Raw genomic sequence first — 16,767 nt, forward strand, 5'->3', positions numbered from 1 at the left:
CCCAATAACACCAGCATTCCACCCTCATCCCAATAACACCAGCATCCCACCCTGATCCAAATAACACCAGCATCCCACCCTGATCCAAATAACACCAGCATCCCACCCTGATCCCAATAACACCAGCATCCCACCCTGATCCAAATAATACCAGCATCCCACCCTCATCCCAATAACACCAGCATCCCACCCTCATCCCAATAACACCAGCATCCCATCCTGATAACAGCAGATCCCAATAACGTCAGCACCCCATCCTAATACTGCCAGCGTCTCATCCTAATAATGTCTATATTAGGATAATAATCCAAATAACACCAGCATCCCGCTCCTAACAGTCCCAGTCCTCAGGCAATGTCTGGTGGCCACGGCCACCTTTGACACGGGCTGTCACCAGGAATAGCTCCGAGACCTGATTCTTCCCTTTATTATTCAGTTCTGCATAGCGGGAGAGGACAGGCACATTTTTCAGGACAGCCTTGGCTCTGGCAGGGCTGGCAGGAGGAGGGGGCAGCTCAGGTCAGTCCCGTGCCTGGTGCTGAGTGATGCTTGGGGGGTGCATCCCATGAGCCCCCAGGTTGTGGCTGTATCAAAATTTTACCTAAATGCCACTCAGAGCCCCTAAATACATTTTTAAGGCAAAGGAAGCCAGGAGCTGAGCGAGCCAGGAGAGAAGAACTGGAACGGAGAATTTTGTTTCTTTAAATGTCATGTTTTTTTAAGCTCATTTTTGCACTTGGGTTTGGCGAAGCTGAGAAGACTTAAGTGACAAACCAGCTGTCCCCCGGCGCAGCACAGCGCTCGCCCAAGCAGACACCCACCCACCGCCTCCAGCCCCCCCAGCGCCGCCGATGCAGCAGGGATGCGGTGCTGCACGGCAAAGCAGAGCCCCCTGCGCCCCTCCAGTGCCAACCCCCCGACCCCCAACCCTCCTTCTTTAGCCCCATAGCATCGTGTGGGCCCTGGGCCCCTCCCGAAATTGGGGTGGGTGAGGGGCTGCTGGTGGGGCAGCTGTGGAGGTGTCGGCGATGCTCCCAGAGGGATGGAGGGGCTGCGGCAACACCGTGTCTGGCGGGGATGCTGCAAGGCAAACCTCGCACCATGAGGGGGCTGCTGGGTGGGTGGGAGTCTCCCAGCCCTCCCTGCCAGCCCCCTGCCCACCCCTGCAGGCAGCAGCACCGTTTGCACTCACCCAGCAAGGCTAAGCCCAGTAGAGGGGGACGATGCTGCAGAGGATGCTCGCAGTGGTGCCCAGGAGGGAGCGATCGGCCAGGGGCAGGGCAAGCCTCTTCTCAGCCTGGTGAGGGGAGGGAAGGAGAAACAAGGCAGCAGCGGCGTGATGCTGCACCCCACTTCTTCATCGGGGGGGCTGCATGAGGCACCGAGCCCAGGGCATTGCCATGTGCCCCCCACACCTCATCCTGCCCCAGCTGGTGCTGAGCGGGGAGGCCGGCACCCACCTGCCGGCGCTGGAAAGTCTCGGCGACAGCATCCAGCCCTGGGATGTTGTCCTCATCCACACGGGTGATGTAGCAGGCACGGTGAAGCCGGGATCTATAGCTCACCAGCAGCTGTTTGCCGAGAGATGTGGCTCAGCTTGGTCCCACCACCCCTTCCCCGTCCCCCGGGCCGCGCAGGGCTCCCTGCTTACATTCTTGTAATCATAGATGATCGTGGCCGGGTTTCCATCCCCGCTGTCCAGGTAGAAGGTGGCCGCATCTTCATCCCAGGCCGATCCTCTCCACAGCCCCATCCGCAGGACCTGGGGGGCATGGGGGGAACTCACTACCTGGGGCAGCCCCTCCCTGGGGGCGGCGGGGGTCCCTACTTACGGCGTCGGCGTGCTGCTGGTCCACGCGCAGCCACATCAGCAGGGCGCCGGCGATGATGACCACCAGCAGGACCACCACCACCACCACGATGAGGAGGCACTTGAGGTGGTGGCAGCTGAGGAGCTTGCGGGGCAGGTAGCAGAGCAGGCGAGGCACGAAGCAGAGGGACCGCTTGATGCAGGCGCAGCCGGGGCAGCCGGAGCAGCCGGGGCAGCTGGGGCATTTGCAGCACTGGGGCATGCAGCACCGGGCGCATTTGGAGCAGCAAACCACGCAGGGCCAGCAGCAGCAGCCCGGCTTGCAGCAGCCTGAGCCACAGCAGCCCTTCTCCGGGTCCTGCGGGCATGGGAAAGGCAGAGAGCCGGGGTGAGGGGGAAGGGGATGGGAGCTGGGGGATGCAGGTGGGCTGGGGATGGGCTTGCCCTAGGGAGCAGCTCCCATCCCACTGCCCCTGAGCTCCGGGGATGCCTCCATCACACATGCACTGGTGCCTCGCTGGGATAAACTGGGCAAAGCCCTGTGCTGAGCACCTCTGCTGGGCACAGGGGCACCCCCAGCGTGACTGTGCCACCCCACTGCGGGTTGCAGAGACTCACCAGTGGCTCTTCAACCACCACCTGCTTCATGCTGCTCTCCATGGCGGCTGCCTCCTCCTTCTCCTCCTCCTCCTCCCAGCCTGGGCTGCCCTGCAGCAGCCGTGCCAGAGGGTTTTATACCGGGGTGCCGGGGCGGGGAACAGAGCGGCTCCTGTGGATGGGCTCACGGCCCCGGTGTGCGGCCAGGCTCTGGCATGCGATCCACTTCACTTGTGTTTGCTGACCTCCTTCCCCACCTCTGGATCCCCCTGGGAACCCGCTGACCAAGAGGCTCTGAGGGCACTTGTCCCCGAGCACAGGGGCCTCTCAGCTGCCCAGGAGCGAGGTGTCAGGGCCAAAGCAAACCCTCCTGCACGGGTTAGAGCTGCTCTCCAGGGTGGAGCATCCGGCAATGGCCACGGCCAAGGCGAGACCTGGCTCCACGCCTGTGTCCCTGCGCCAGCTCAGGCACCTGGAGCCGCTCGAGGTGGGCAAAGTGTAAACGGGGCATCAAAGCTTTTCCCATCAACTGCAAGGCTGGGGTGGGGAGCGGGGTCACGGTGTGGGGACATGTCCCTGGACTGTGGCCAGGCTGGGTGCTCCACAGCGTTGGTCCCGAGGATGCTTGGGCACCGCGGGGGCTCGCCTTGCCAGTGCTGGGGTCTTCAGGGCTGGCAGCCGTGCCCACAACGCACATTTTCTCGGGCTGAGGGGGGGTCCCAGCTCTCTGCTGTGTCACCCTGGGTGGTGCAATCAGCAGGGCAGGGTGACACCACTGTGCCTTGGTCTTGCCTGGGCGTGAGCCTCTCCTGAGCTCAGGCTGGGACCTCTCCAGGCACCCCTGGGTCCCCTCCTCAGTCCTCTGGGACCCCAGAGGCTTGGAGCAGGGTGTGTGTGTGGGGGGGGTGAGGGTGTGCGCCCCGTGCTGCACGCTGCCTCCTGTCCCAGCATGTGGAGGAGCATGGGAGACCCTCGAGTGGTTCCTGGCTGTTTGCCTTCCGTGCGGGAGAGGCCGTGGGAGCCCTCATCACCTTCCTCGGCTCCCTGCACCCTTCCTGAGCTGGCTCCTCACCAGGGTAACGCTGGGTCAGGGCATTTTGGGGAGCAGAGCTGCTGGCCCCATGTCAACACATGGCAACGTGCACTTTCCCTCCTGTCCCCAGCAAAGCGTCAGCCGCAGGGAGCTGTGACCCTCCTCGCTGCCCATGGCGGTGGCTATGGGGACAACCCTGAGTTAGCGCCCGTCCCAGGGTTAAATTCATGCTGCCCAGCACCGCTGTGCTCCTGGGGGGCTGGCTTGGGTCCTCCCACGATCTCTTTTCTCCCTCCCAGCCCTGTTGATCCCTTGTTCGCTTGGAAGTGCCCCCCAGGGATGCTCCCAGCCGCTTTGGGGCAGAGGGGCTGGAGCTGCCGGGGATGGGGAGCGGATGGGGACGAAGGGGAGCTGGAGCAAGCGGATCATGGCCTGTGGGTGCCCTGCTCAGCCCAGGGCTTGGCTGTCACTGGGCATGTGGCACAGTCTCTGTGTCCCCATCTGCACGAGGAGGGGATGGGGACCTTTCCTCGAGGGGTGGCCCCGACCCCGCAGTGGTGCCAGGGTGCCCATGGGCCGGGGGTGCAGGGGCTGCCCCTGCCATCTCGTCCTTGCTCCATGCAAACTGGGGGGGGGCACAGGTGGGGACATCAGCCAGGCAGCCTTGAGAGTATGGTGTGGGCGTGTGTGCCCCTGCCCCGGGGAGCTGGCATCTGAGCCCTCCTGTGCTCCTGGTCCAGGGCTGGACTGAACACACGGTCACGATGGATGCACCTACCCACCCCAGGGAGACATCCCTGGCCAGGGAGACATCCCTGCGGCACCGTGCCGCCTCTCCCCAGCACCCCAGGAGGGACCGTTTGGCCAGGGCAGGGGGAAGGACGAGAGCAGCACCGGGAGGCAGGGGCACAGGCTTTACTTCGCAGACAGAAGCGTGAATCCCAAAGCCAATCCCACTTGTTTATTGCAAAAATGGGAAAGCCGTGGTGCCAAGCAGCTGTGGACGGAGCACCCCGATGGCAGGGGGGCTGCCCTTGGGCTGCAGGTGGGATGGGGATGGGGAGGAGGAGACATGGCTGGGCATTCCGCCTGGAAGGCAACACGGGGAACATGGGGACGGTGACATCCCCATCTCACTGTCCCATCCCCCAGGAGCAGACCCCAGCCGACGCTACGCCCAGTATACAGGGACGGTGCTGCAGAGGATGTTAACGGTGGTGCCCAGGATGGAGCGGTCGGCCAAGGGCATGGCGTTTTCCCCAGCCTCCTTCATCTCAGCCTGCAGGAGAGAGAATGGAGGGGGCTACCATCCTCCGCTACCATCAGCCTCCCCTCCAGCGGATGCTTGCTGCAAGCCCCCCCAGCCCTGCACTTGGCCCTGGCTGCCCAGGACTCACCTGAGCAGGGTGGCCACCACTCACCTGCCGGTGCTGGAAGGTCTTGGTGACAGCATCCAGCCCTGGGATGTTGTCCTTATCCATGCGGGTGATGTAGCAGGCGCGGTGATGCCAGGACCTGTAGCCGACCAGCAGCTGTTTGCAGACAGACCTAGGGTCAGCTCAGCCCCGTCCCTGCCACCGCCACCCCCCTCCACCGTGCCCCATCCCGGGGCTGCCCGCACACCTTGCTGTAGTCGTACACCACCACGGCAGAGGCATTGAGCCCATCCTGCACGGCGAACGTCCCGGTCCTTTCCTTCTTGCTCATGGAGAGGTGCTGGGGGGTCCCTTCACCATCCAGGCCATGGATGGTCATTCGCAAGACCTGCCAGGTGGAGGGGGGCAGTGATGCTTTGTGGGGTCTAAACCCCATCCTGGCAAAGCACCGGCAGCCAGTGCCGTTCCCAAGCCCATCACCGGAGCCGGTGGCACCGTGGCTCCTTCCCTGGTGCTGCCTCACCGTTTCGGCGTGTGTCTCGGTGATGTGCAGCCCCAGCAGGAGGAAGGCGACGATGGCCACCACCAGGACCACCACCACCACCACCACGATCAGGAGGCACTTGAGCTGGTGGGGGATGCAGGGCAGGCGGGAGGAGGCCGTGTAGCTCTGGGGACACAGGGGAGCACCCAGCTGAGCTGCCAGTGTGGGGCCAGGGAGGGCAGCCGATGCTCAGCCCCACACCGGCTCCCCAGGCTGGGGGATGGGTGCTCCTTACCGGCGGTGCCTCATCCAGCAGTGCCTCTTTGGAGCTGCTGTCCATCTCGCCCTCCCTCGCCGTGCAGCTCCTGTCTCTTTGCCAGCCGGAGCCAGGGGGGATTTATAGGGTCCTGGGTGGGGGGGAGGAGGCTGGGGCCACCCCAGCTGCCAAGGTGCCACTTGTGTTCTGTTTGCTGAGCCTGGAGAGGAGCCGGGGAAGGGGCGTGAAACCTCCGAGGGCCCTTTCCCAGCATTTACCTGGGGGGCAAGGCAAACAGCGGGCAGGCAGAGCGTGCCCGCCCTCCGCACCCAGCCCCCGGCTCTGCCTGAGGACCCAGCACCCTCAGCACTCATCCCCACGGGGGGCTGCACCCCTGGTTCCCACAGCCCCCACGCAGCTGCGGCCCCCCCGGGATGGGGAAGGAGCTGGCTGGGCTCATTGTTGGCCGGGAGCGCCGTGCCTGGGACGGGACGGCCGGGTGCCCAGTGCCTCCCACCACCCGGCAGCGCTTGCTGCCAGGTCTGGCAGGGAGCTGGCGCGGGCAGCACTGCAGCACGGGCGCCCGGCCGAAGCAACGGGGTGGGAGAGCTGCGGTGGCATCACCCCTGCAAAGGGGGTACCGACCTGTCCCCCATCCCCGGTGCACCCCGAGAGGACCCAGCTGCCAGCGGCTGCCCCCCACGGCGTGCACCCCCGTGTTCGCACGCCCACCGATGAGGACACGCGTCCACGCGGATGCTTGTGCCGTCACTCAGCTGCATCCCTCCCTCCCTCCCTCCCTCCCGCAGCACAGGAGCATGGTGTGCTGCAGAGCAGCGGGTCAGGCACCGGCAGCCCCCGCCACCACCATCGCTCCCCCTCCACGCTGAAATCTCCCGGGAAGAGGAAAAGGCTTCGCCGCAGCGGCGGGGCACGGCAGGAGGAGAAGGACCAGCGGCGGGGGAGAGAGCAGCGCTAGGCCAGGGCGTGATGGAGCTGCGGCACAGGAGGAGGATGCTGAAGGGCCAGCTCCCTGCTCCCCTCCTCCTCCTCCTCGCCTTGGCCTGGCTCTGGCTGCCGGCAGAAGGTCGGCGCCCCCCGCGGCCCCCCCCTTGTCCCCCGAGCTGCTCCTGCACCCGGGACACAGCTTTCTGCGTGGACTCCAAGGCGGTGCCCAGGAACCTGCCTCCTGAGGTCATCTCACTGTGAGTACTCAGGCAGTGGGATGGGGACGGGGACGGGGACAGGGAGCAGGTCGTGTCCCGGGGGTGCAGGGCTGGTGGGGGCTGCTGGCTGCCCTGGGCGGGCAGGGACAGCCTCCTTCTTTGTGCTGCATCGGGGGCAAATGCTTGGCAGTGGGGGGTACGGGCTCTGCAGGGGTCTCAGGGGAAGGGGGAGGCTGGGGACACCCCAGGACTGGTCTCCGTGTCCTCCTGTCCTGCGGTGGTGGCAGGGCTCCATGCGCACGCAGCCATCCATCAGTGACAGATGGAGCAAGGCTGCAGCCCGTCCGTGCCATGCTCCCCGGCTGCTGTGACCTTGGGGACCAGAGCCCCAAGGGGACGCGGCTGGCGGGTCCTGGTGCAGGGTCCCTGGGGACACGGCGGTGCGCCGGAGCCTTGTACAGGTGTGCGAGTACAGATGCATGTGTGTGCATGCATGCGTGCAGCTGTGTGTGTGCGTGTGTGTACACGTGTGCGCGTGCATGCAGCTGTGTGTGTGGACATGTGCCTGCATGCATGCGTGCAGCTGTGTGTGTGCATATGCACTGGGGCCAAGGGGTGCCGCAGGTTGTGGGCATGTGTGGGGTGGGTGCCAGCCCCCGGGTGCAGCGGTGGGACTCAGCGCCTTGCCCCCTCCGTGCCACCCCATTGCACTGGGTGACAGAAGGGATGATGCTGAGGGGCGCGGGGGTGGCAGAGCCGCCCTGCTGCTGTCCCCTCTCCTGCATAGCCCTGAAGCTTTGTCTTACTGGCAGGACGATGGTGAACGCAGCCTTCACGGAGATCCGAGAGGCAGCCTTCGCCCACATCCCCTCGCTGCAGTTTCTGTACGTCCTCCGTGCCGGTGGCCAGGCACCCCAGTGCCATCTGTGCCCATCCTGCCCGCCCCCGATACCCCGGTGCCATCTGTGCCCATCCTGCCCGCCCCCGATGCTGATGCCTTCCCCTTCTCTTTGCAGCCTGCTCAACTCCAACAAGTTCACGCTGATCGGGGACAACGCCTTCGCCGGTCTCTCGCACCTCCAGTACCTGTGTGTGGGATGGGGACGGGGACACAGGGATGGCCCTAGGGAGGGCATGGGGAGGTCTGGGGTGACCACAGGGACTGGTCCCCTCGGGGTGGCCGTGCCACCATCTCCTCTTGCCCCAGGTTCATCGAGAACAATGACATCCAGGCGCTCTCAAAGGCCACTTTCCGCGGACTCAAGTCCCTGACCCACCTGTGAGTACCAGGGGGTCCCTGGGGACACAGGGATGGCTCTTGCTGCTTCACTGTGGACAGGGCTGTGTCACCTCCATGATCCCTCTCATCCCCCAGGTCCTTGGCCAACAACAACCTGCAGACACTGCCCCGGGACCTCTTCAAGCCACTGGACATCCTGAGTGACCTGTAAGGCTGCCACGGCACTGGGGACCCCTGGGACACCAGGCTGGGGAGAGGGTGACATGCTGGTGCTGGGGCTTTGGGCAGGGTGCTCCGCTCGCTCCGGGCTGGGTGCTGGGGGTGACTTGGTGCCATCCTTGGCAGGGACCTGCGGGGCAACACGCTGGCCTGCGACTGCAAGATCAAGTGGCTGGTGGAGTGGCTGGAGAGCACCAACACCACGGTCCCCGCCGTGTTCTGCAGCAGCCCCGGGCAGTTCGAGGGCCAGAGGATCCGGGACCTGGCGCTCGGTGACTTCCAGTGCATCACCACGGGTAAGGCACGGCAGCCACCCATCACCAGGTGGGCACCCAGGTGCCCAGACCCTCACCGCCACCTCTCCCCCCAGACTTCGTGGTGCACCAGGTCCTGCCCTTCCAGTCGGTGTCGGCTGAGCCCTTCACCTACGCCAGCGACCTGTACGTCGCCCTGGCACAGCCCAGTGCCAGCAGCTGCACCGTCCTCAAGTGGGACTACGTGGAGCGCAAGCTGCGGGACTTTGACCGCATCCCCGGTAAGGTACCCGGGTGGGGGTCCCCTCCTGGGCTGTCACCCCCGTTTTGGGTGTTTGGGGAAGGGCACGGCCGCGGCGTGATGTGGTCCTGCCTGGCAGCTCACTCGGCGGTGCACTGCAAGCCCATCGTGGCGCAGAACCAGCTGTACGTGGTGGTAGCCCAGCTCTTCGGTGGCTCCTACATCTACCGCTGGGACACTGCTGTGGACAAGTTCATCAAGATCCAGGACATCGACAGCCAGAAGACCCGCAAGCCCAATGACATCGAGGCCTTCCAGATCGAAGGCGACTGGTACTTTGTCATCGCTGACAGCTCCAAGGCGGGTTCCACCAGCCTCTACCGCCTCAACCAGAACGGCTTCTACTCCCACCAAGCCCTCCATGCCTGGCACCGTGACACCGATGTGGAATACGTGGAGAACGATGGCAAACCCCGGCTGATCATCTCCAGCAGCTCCCAAGCGCCCGTCATCTACCAGTGGAGCCGGGCGCAGAAGCAGTTCGTGCTGCAGGGGGAGGTGGGGGAGATGCTGGACGTGCAGATGGTGAAGCACTTCAGGGTGAAGCGGGACCAGTTCCTCTGCCTCAGCCGCTACATCGGCGACTCCAAGGTGGTGCGGTGGGAAGGGCAGCGCTTCATCGAGCTCCAGACGCTGCCGTCCCGCGGCTCCATGGTGATGCAGCCCTTCTTGGTGGAGCAACGGCAGTACCTGGCCCTGGGCAGTGACTTCTCCTTCACCCACATCTACCTGTGGGAAGAGGAGAAGCAGAAATTCGTCAAGTTTCAGGAGCTGTCGGTGCAGGCGCCGCGGGCTTTCCACTACGTGCCAGCCGCCGACGTGCAGCTCCTCCTGGCTCCCAGCTTCAAGGCCAACACGCTGGTCTACCGGCACGTGGTGGTGGACCTCAGCCTCTAGCAGGGAGGCAGAGCCCAGGCTGCCCCCACGGCCCCGGCGCAGCCCTCGCCTCCCCCGAGAGCTGCCTGCTCCTGCCCGAGGACACGCATGCACTCACCACCCTTCCTCCTGCCTGCAGCCCACCGCCCTGCGGTCACAGCCCGGTGCCAGCCCCGCTCCCAGCCCCCCATGTTCACCCACCCCTCAAATTGCCCCCAGGGCAGCACCTAGCCCCACAGTCCCACTGCTGGGGAAGCCACGGGCCTCAGTTTCCCCCCAGTAACCCCAGTTTCCCCATGTGTAGTACCCACAGCCACCCTGTCCGGCAGCCTGTGGGATGTGGGCAGGAAGGTGGGACACCCCTCACTCTGCAGGATGATGCCCTTGGGTGCCTGCTCCAGGGTGCTGGCCAGGCTGGCAGGGGTGGGGGGGCACAGGTGCCTCTGCCTGCTCGGGCAACGGGCTGGAGGCTTGTGGCAGGGGGGGTTGGGGGCATGGGAGTGGGGCGGCAGGCTGGGATGTGCACAGGCAGGGATAGACTGCCGGGGCTGGATGGGATGCTCCCAGGATAATGGGGTGCTCCCAGGCCCATGGAATGCTCCAAAATGGATGGGATGCTCAAGGTGGACAGGATGCTGGAGGCCAGTGGGATGCTCCAAGGCAGATGTGGATGGGATGCTCAAGGTGGATGGGATGCTCAAGGCCGGTGGAAAGCTCCACAAGATGATCAAGGCCAGCAGGATGCTCCAAGGTGGATGCGGATGGGATGGTCTGAGGAAGATGGGATGCTCGACGCCAGCGGGATGCTCCGATGTGGATGGAGATGGGATGCCCTGAGGAAAATGGGATGCTCGATGCCAGCAGGATGCTGCCGAGGCAGTGCCGCCACTTGCAGAAGCAGGGCTGGCCGGCTCCTGCCCCGCTCCGTGCATGTCCAGCAGCTGCCTCTGCCCACGGCCCCGCTGCCGGGCAGGACCCAGCGTGCCAGCCGTGCCCGGGATGTACGTGCCCGCTGAAACGCTCCCCACAATAAAAACACTGTGAGCCCTAGCCCTGCCTGCGTCTGCCTGCAACCTGCCAGCTGCTGTGCACCCAGCCCCGTGCCTGGGGCTCCCACTTCACCCGGCGTCCTGCAGCACCCCACTCCTTGCACAAGCCCCACGAGGGGGAACCCCTTGTTTTAGGGTCCTCCAGGCTCCGTGCATGGCTTGCCTGGTCTTTTTTGCTGCAGATGCCTTGGCCCATGACCCAGGGAGGGGAAGCAGGAGGTGCTTCCCCAGGGAAGGGGAGTCCCAGCTGGAGCCTGCTGCACCCCGAGCTGCACCAGCACCCCGCAGCCACCCGGCTGGTTTTCCAGGGGAATATTTCCCTGTCCCCCAGGTACATAAATATGCAAGTGAAAAACCACCAATTAAGCTCACAAATAACAGATCCTTGCAAAGGTAACAGGCACCCCGGGGGCACAGCCGGCTTTTGGGAGCAGGATTTGACCTTGGTGGCTGCAGAGCCTGAACCCAGTCCCTTCCTGGCACAGCTTCCACTGCCAGATCCAGCCCTGCCCTGGGTGCAAGGCAGGGCAGAGCACCCAGCCCTACCGCAGCAGGCTATTGCCACACTTCTCTGCCTCAGTTTCCCTACCAGGAAAGGGCAGATTTTAAAGCCGGGTGGGAAGCACAAGAAGCTGCAGAGGGGTGCTGGCACCCCGGCAGTGGCCGTGCCTGGGGAGGGAAGCTGGGGGTTCCCAGGACCGCTGCCGGGGATGCACAGCCAAGGGGAAGGTGGCCCAGGAAGGTGATGTCAGGTCCATCAGTAGAGGACCGCTGCTGGGGATGCACAGCCAAGGGGAAGGTGGCCCAAGGAGGCAATGCCATGTCCACCAGCGAGGACTCTGGGCTCCGCTCTGGTTCTGGGAAGAGGAAACAGCTTCTATTTTCTCCGGAGCATCTTGCAGGGCTCCGTGCCTGCCGCAGAGCCCTGGCCCTGGTTCAGCAACAGGCCTGAGCAGGTGCTTCAGGTGAAGCGCCCATGCAAACCCAGGGGAGGTGCGCCGGGGAGGGGATATTGCAGCAGCTGAGACCAAACCCCGCTGAATCAACGTGCCAGGGTGGTGCCAGCTTATCTGACTACCTTGGCATGACCCAGCAGGGCTCCCACCTCCGCCCAAACCCCCAGCTCCCGCAGCCCTGCCCTCCTGCACCCCAAGCATTGCAGCTGGGTGTTCTGCATGCCCCATCCCTCCAAGGCCGAAAAGAACCTTAGCACGGTGCAAAGGCTCTTTACCTCCCTACTCGAAGATTAAAAACACCCGAACAAACAACAACAAACTCATTTTGGCAGGTAGGGCATAAACTACTGCACTGCGCTTGTGGGACGCGCCCCTTGCAAGGCTGCTGTGGCCCTTTTAAGAGTTGGCCCTTTTAAAAGCTGGCGTTGCCCTTTTGAGGCGCGGCGTTGCCCTTTTAAGAGCGGCGGGAGGCGTGGCTGCGCATGCGCGCAACCGGAAGCTGCAACATTCAAGCTGCTCCGTTCGCTTCCGGCCGTTGCCGCGGGGACCCGGGGCAGGCGAAAGCGCTGACCCGCCCGCCCGGGGCTGCCGGCCCGGCCCGGGGCTGCCGGCCCGGCCTCACCATGGTGTCCTGGTTACTCAGCCGGATCGTTGTGTGAGTGGGGGCCGGGGGGGCCCACCCGTGCGTAACAAAGCGGGGGACCCTATTGAACGGGCAGCACCCCCCCGGGGGGCTCCATGTGCCGGCCCCGTGGCGGGGGGGGCTTAGGGGGGCTGCCCCAGGCGGTATTGGGGGCAGGATTTGGGGGGGCTGCCCCAGGCGGGCTTTGGGTCAGGATTTGGGGGGGGGGCTGCCCCAGGCGGGTTTAGGGGCAGGATTTGGGGAGGGGCTGCCCCAGGCGGGCTTTAGGGGCAGGATTTGGGGGGGGGGGGGGGCTGCCCCAGGCGGTATTGGGGGCAGGATTTGGGGAGAGGCTGCCCCAGGCGGTATTGGGGGCAGGATTTGGGGGGGGGGGGGCTGCCCCAGGCGGGCTTTGGGTCAGGATTTGGGGGGGGGGGGCTGCCCCAGGCGGGCTTTAGGGGCAGGATTTGGGGGGGGGCTGCCCCAGGCGGGCTTTAGGGGCAGGATTGGGGGGGGGGAGGGGCTGCCCCAGACGGGGTTTAGGGGCAGGATTGGGGGTGGGAGGGGCTGCCCCAGGCGGGGTTTAGGGGCAGGATTGGGGGGGGGGAGCTGCCCCAGGCGGGCTTTAGGGGCAGGATTTTGGGGGGGGGCTGCCCCAGGCAGGCTTTAGGGGCAGGATTTGGGGGGGGGCTGCCCCAGGCGGGCTTTAGGAGCAGGATTTGGGAGGGGGGGAGCTGCCCCAGGTGGGATTTGGGGAGGGGGACTGCGGGTGGGTGACCCGGGGTGTGTGTATGGGAGCAGCTGGGTTTCACACACACACACCCCCCCCCAGGAATGGGTAAGGGTCCCAATCCTGGAAATGCTGCCAGCCTGGGGAGGGGGGCTCGGGTCCCTGCAGCGCTGGGGGGGGGTCCCTGTGCCCGGCTTGCCCCCCACCTCTGGTGCTGTGGCTAGCTGGGCTCGGTGGCCAGTGGCCAGGTGTGCCTGAGGAGTCCCCATGGGGAGAGAGGGGGTGGCAGGGGGGCGTGGGGACCCCCAGCCCCATCCGCACCTGGGTTTAATGGGGGAGGTGGCTGGGGGGAGCGTGGCTGAAGGTGGGTGCGGGCAGTAGCCAAGCCCCCGTGCCACAGGGCATGTTTGGGGCTGGCAGGTCGCCCGCGTGCTGCGGCGACGGCGAGGCCCTGTGTGCCGGGCACTGAGCATCGTGCCGCGGGGATGCGGGTGGGTCCCATCCTTCACCTTTCAGAGGGAGCTGAATCCCTCCTGGCCGGTCGCAGGGGGCTGTCCCCTCCGTGCCGGGCCCCCCGCCACCACCTCAAGGGGTTGAGCCGGTCCCTGTGGAGGTGGCAGTGCCACCCTGCTCGTGGCTGGCTCTCCGCAGCGGCTCCAGGCTGGTGCCATCCCTTCTCCCGGCAGCTCCGGGCTCGGTGTGGGGCTGGTGGGGTTCAAGGTCAAGCTGGGGCGCTGGGGCCGGCAGCTTTGCTGCTCTCCACAGCCTGGCCTGAGCGCCTCTCACCCTTTCTCCGTTACAGGCTGGTTTTTGGGATGCTGTACCCTGCCTATGCTTCCTACAAGGCTGTGAAGACCAAAAACATCCGGGAATATGTGAGTAGGGGCGCTGGGCAGCCCCCCCCACCTCGGGCTGCAGCCCCGGGCTGACCCCCTGCTCCCCGCAGGTCCGCTGGATGATGTACTGGATCATCTTTGCGCTCTTCACCGCCACGGAGACCCTCACTGACCTGCTCATCTCCTGGTGAGGCTGATGTGCCGGGAGGAGCGGGTCTGCCTGCGCCCCCGTGCCCTGGTGGGGGGGGGGGGGGGGGGGGGGGGGGGGGGGAAGGAGGGGGGCTTCCTCCTCCCTCTGCCTGCTAGGAGAGGGGCACGAGCTGCCCTGCTGCCTGGTGGACCCTGTGTGGGGTCTCCAGGCTTGATGCTAGGGGGGGTGCAAGGGAGCAAGATGTGCCCTTGGACCCCCTGCTGGCATCTGCTCACCCCCCCATCTCCTCCCCCTCTCCGGCAGGTTTCCCTTTTACTATGAAATTAAGACGGCTTTCCTCATCTGGCTGCTCTGCCCCTACACCCGGGGGGCCAGCCTTATCTACCGCAAGGTCGTGCACCCCGCGCTCTCCCGCAACGAGAAGGTAAGGGCTGCCCGGCTCGGGGGAGTCCCCTGTGCTCCGGGGGGGAGGAGGCTTAACCCGCTGGGCTGGTGATGCCCTGGGATGTGGCGCGGTGCATGCTCAGCGCCGCCGCGGTGGTCTCGGCAGGAGATCGACACGTACATCATCCGGATCAGGGAGCGCAGCTACGAGACGGTGGTGCACTTCGGCAAGAGGGGCCTCAACATGGCAGCTGCGGCCGCGGTCCAGGCGGCCACCAAGGTACTGGGTAGGGGACAGGCTGCTCCGCGTCCCTGAGGGTCCTCTGGCCCCGAGGACCCCAGGAGGAGCTTGCCACCCCAGCGTGGGTGGCCTCGGTGGTGTGGGTGCCTGGAGAGGGGTCTCTGCGTGCAGACCCCTGCCAAGGAGGATTGCATCGCCCTGCCTGGCTGCGGTGCTTGGGGTTTGCCCCGCGGGGCTCACTTCCATCCTTTCTGCGTCCCTTTCTGTGTCCCCTGTCCCCCCTGGTTAGAGCCAGGGCGCGCTGGCTGGGCGGCTGCGCAGCTTCAGCATGCAGGACCTGCGCTCCATCCCTGATGAAGCCCCTGTGCACTACCGGGACCCCCTGTACCTGGAGGAGCCGGAGAGCTGCAGGCAGCTGCTGGGTGAGCTGGAGCAGGGCTATCACAGCGGTTGGGGGCTTGAGTGAGGCCCCTTGGTGGGGGGAGCGGGCATTCATATGTGCCCCTCTGTCCCTAGGCTACAACGTGCCCTCGGCTGACCAGGAGTACGAGAGTGAGACGACGGAGGACGAGGAGCTCCACTCGGACCCGCAGGTCTCGCCCATGCCTTCACCCCGCAGCCGGGATTCCAAGTCCCTCTCCCGCAGCCAGAGCCTGCGCACGGTGAGGAAGAGGATGTCTGGCAAAGAGGTACCGTGGGGGGGAAGAGCGGTGGCGTGGGGCGCGGGGGTGACAGGGACCTGAGCCATCCCTCCCCCTGCCCAGGTCTCTACTCGGCTCTTGCGCAGCCGCATCAGGAAGAAAGCAGCTCCGCCGGAGGAGGACAGCTAACTGCTCCCAGGAAACCCTCTGCCAAGAGTCTTAACACTAGTTTGCTGCTGCAGCATCGGGAGGGAGCTGTGGTTTGCGCCCACCCCCCACCCCGGCCCCGGGGAGGGGGCTTCCTCCCACGTTACACTGTAAATATCTTCTCTGACCTCTGCGCCTGCCTGGCTGCACTGTGCACCTCTGGCTGCCTCATGGAGGGGAGGGCAGCTTGGCCCCCGCGCTGCTGCCAGCCAGACCCCCACCCAGACCCTGCTGCTGCAGGTCAGCGCCTCTCATCTGGGGTCTGCCCCCCCCTCCCCCCGCCCTCCCAATGAACACTACAGGCTCTGCTGGGCACCCCCCTTCTCCTGCTGCCGTGATGCCTTACTCCCCACATCCCCTCTCCTGTGGGAGCCAAAGAGGGGACGTGCCTTGGCCCGTCTGTCCCCTGATGCCAAAGACACAGCCCCCGGCCACGGTGTCCCCCCCCACCTGCAGGCTGACACCCCCATACTTGAAACTGGGGCAGCAGTACCTGACCATGCCCAGCCCAGCACCACATGGCTTTTAACGTTCTCCTCTCTCGGAAGAGGTTTTGTACATGGAAAAATAAATGTTATTTCAGACTTTTAGGAACAGTTGTCCCCTCTGCTTAAGTGCTGTCCCCTTCCCTGGGGAGTGTGGGACCCTCCAGGGGGAGGGTGCTGTGCTTGGGTCTCCATGGGCCTGAGGGTGCAGGGAGATGGGTGCTGGGGTGCAGGGATGCATCTCGGCCCCTCCTTGCAGCAGCTGCGGCCCCCACAGCGTGGCAGCAGCAGCCGTGGCCCCGCTGGGACACCCGGACCCCCGGCGCACGGCCAGGGCTGGGGACAGACGTCCCTGTCCTGGCTGCCAGCTCTGGCTTGTCCTGATGGCCCCGTCCGTGGGCAGCCGCCCTCTCCCCACCGGGGCTCTGTGATCTCACCAGGGGGGTCTCGGCTTCCTTTGCTCCTGCCCCCAGCGACTTGCCCCCTGCCCAGGTGGAGGACATGGGGCACAAAGTCTCTGCGGGGCAGGCAGGGTGGCACAAGGTGACAACGCTGCTCGTGTTGCCTCTCCTACCCCTGGCAACCCTCCTGTCCCCCGGTGCCCTGCTCTCTGGCATCAATCCCCTTGCTCCCAATCCTTCCTGCCCTCGGTGCTCAGGCCAGCTTTATTTTTAGCCCCTGGCTGCTTTCTGCCTTTGGGGATCTTCCCAGGGCAGGGAGGGTGGCTGCCGCTGCCTGCAGCCCCCCCCCGGGGGAGGCAGCCATCCCAGCGCGGAGCTGGGCAGGGGGGCAGCCCAGGGCAGGCAGGGGTGTTGGGGCAGATTAGGTGGAGGTGGCTGGATTAGCCATGTAA

General features: G+C 65.4%; 4 protein-coding genes across 6 annotated transcripts; 2 read left to right on the top strand and 2 right to left on the bottom strand.

Moving 5' to 3' along the window:
* Window positions 1–985: 985 nt before the first annotated feature.
* LOC121099312 (pulmonary surfactant-associated protein C-like) lies at window positions 986–2,470 on the bottom strand. The gene is made up of 6 exons (XM_040618124.1): window positions 2,429–2,470; window positions 1,833–2,168; window positions 1,652–1,762; window positions 1,461–1,571; window positions 1,193–1,297; window positions 986–1,080 (listed from the first exon to the last, which is right to left on the bottom strand). Exons 1-5 carry the CDS (start codon window positions 2,468–2,470, stop codon window positions 1,202–1,204), a joined length of 696 nt encoding a protein of 231 aa, XP_040474058.1. The 3' UTR covers window positions 986–1,080; window positions 1,193–1,201.
* A 1,916-nt stretch (window positions 2,471–4,386) lies between these two features.
* LOC121099313 (pulmonary surfactant-associated protein C-like) lies at window positions 4,387–5,711 on the bottom strand. Its single transcript, XM_040618125.1, has 5 exons — window positions 5,596–5,711; window positions 5,340–5,486; window positions 5,064–5,204; window positions 4,862–4,972; window positions 4,387–4,719 (listed from the first exon to the last, which is right to left on the bottom strand). The coding sequence occupies exons 1-5, from the start codon at window positions 5,638–5,640 to the stop codon at window positions 4,612–4,614; spliced, it is 552 nt and encodes a 183-aa protein (XP_040474059.1). The 5' UTR covers window positions 5,641–5,711; the 3' UTR covers window positions 4,387–4,611.
* Window positions 5,712–5,769: 58 nt separating this feature from the next.
* On the top strand, window positions 5,770–10,660 carry LGI3 (leucine rich repeat LGI family member 3). Of its 2 annotated transcripts, XM_040618120.1 has the most exons (8): window positions 5,770–6,761; window positions 7,535–7,606; window positions 7,739–7,810; window positions 7,930–8,001; window positions 8,098–8,169; window positions 8,308–8,477; window positions 8,552–8,716; window positions 8,816–10,660. In XM_040618120.1, exons 1-8 carry the CDS (start codon window positions 6,313–6,315, stop codon window positions 9,631–9,633), a joined length of 1,890 nt encoding a protein of 629 aa, XP_040474054.1. In that variant the 5' UTR covers window positions 5,770–6,312; the 3' UTR covers window positions 9,634–10,660. The 2 variants fall into 2 exon arrangements, with proteins under 2 accessions (XP_040474054.1, XP_040474053.1); XM_040618119.1 differs by having other exon boundaries at window positions 8,552–10,660.
* Window positions 10,661–12,143: 1,483 nt separating this feature from the next.
* REEP4 (receptor accessory protein 4) lies at window positions 12,144–16,023 on the top strand. Of its 2 annotated transcripts, none has more exons than XM_040618122.1 (8): window positions 12,144–12,272; window positions 13,772–13,844; window positions 13,916–13,992; window positions 14,260–14,380; window positions 14,507–14,620; window positions 14,871–15,003; window positions 15,098–15,270; window positions 15,346–16,023. In XM_040618122.1, the coding sequence occupies exons 1-8, from the start codon at window positions 12,241–12,243 to the stop codon at window positions 15,409–15,411; spliced, it is 789 nt and encodes a 262-aa protein (XP_040474056.1). In that variant the 5' UTR covers window positions 12,144–12,240; the 3' UTR covers window positions 15,412–16,023. The 2 variants fall into 2 exon arrangements, with proteins under 2 accessions (XP_040474056.1, XP_040474057.1); XM_040618123.1 differs by having other exon boundaries at window positions 15,098–15,243.
* Window positions 16,024–16,767: the final 744 nt, after the last annotated feature.

Source organism: Falco naumanni, chromosome 19, assembly GCF_017639655.2.
Source record: "Falco naumanni isolate bFalNau1 chromosome 19, bFalNau1.pat, whole genome shotgun sequence".
Classification (NCBI taxonomy): domain Eukaryota; kingdom Metazoa; phylum Chordata; class Aves; order Falconiformes; family Falconidae; genus Falco; species Falco naumanni.

What these genes read in the sequence shown, in the direction of transcription:
- LOC121099312 (XM_040618124.1), bottom strand. Translation starts at nt 2,470, where the DNA reads ATGGAGAGCAGCATGAAGCAGGTGGTGGTTGAAGAGCCACTG. An exon ending in TGGTGGTTGAAGAGCCACTG is followed by an intron (nt 2,169 to 2,428) that starts GTGAGTCTCTGC and finishes CCATGCCCGCAG; the next exon opens with GACCCGGAGAAGGGCTGCTG. An exon ending in TCATCTATGATTACAAGAAT is followed by an intron (nt 1,572 to 1,651) that starts GTAAGCAGGGAG and finishes CTCGGCAAACAG; the next exon opens with CTGCTGGTGAGCTATAGATC.
- LOC121099313 (XM_040618125.1), bottom strand. Translation starts at nt 5,640, where the DNA reads ATGGACAGCAGCTCCAAAGAGGCACTGCTGGATGAGGCACCGCCG. An exon ending in TGCTGGATGAGGCACCGCCG is followed by an intron (nt 5,487 to 5,595) that starts GTAAGGAGCACC and finishes CTGTGTCCCCAG; the next exon opens with AGCTACACGGCCTCCTCCCG. An exon ending in TGGTGTACGACTACAGCAAG is followed by an intron (nt 4,973 to 5,063) that starts GTGTGCGGGCAG and finishes GTCTGCAAACAG; the next exon opens with CTGCTGGTCGGCTACAGGTC.
- LGI3 (XM_040618119.1), top strand. Translation starts at nt 6,313, where the DNA reads ATGCTTGTGCCGTCACTCAGCTGCATCCCTCCCTCCCTCCCTCCCTCC. An exon ending in CTCTCGCACCTCCAGTACCT is followed by an intron (nt 7,811 to 7,929) that starts GTGTGTGGGATG and finishes CTCTTGCCCCAG; the next exon opens with GTTCATCGAGAACAATGACA. An exon ending in CTCAAGTCCCTGACCCACCT is followed by an intron (nt 8,002 to 8,097) that starts GTGAGTACCAGG and finishes CTCATCCCCCAG; the next exon opens with GTCCTTGGCCAACAACAACC.
- REEP4 (XM_040618122.1), top strand. Translation starts at nt 12,241, where the DNA reads ATGGTGTCCTGGTTACTCAGCCGGATCGTTGT. An exon ending in ACTGACCTGCTCATCTCCTG is followed by an intron (nt 13,993 to 14,259) that starts GTGAGGCTGATG and finishes CCTCTCCGGCAG; the next exon opens with GTTTCCCTTTTACTATGAAA. An exon ending in GAGCTGCAGGCAGCTGCTGG is followed by an intron (nt 15,004 to 15,097) that starts GTGAGCTGGAGC and finishes CTCTGTCCCTAG; the next exon opens with GCTACAACGTGCCCTCGGCT.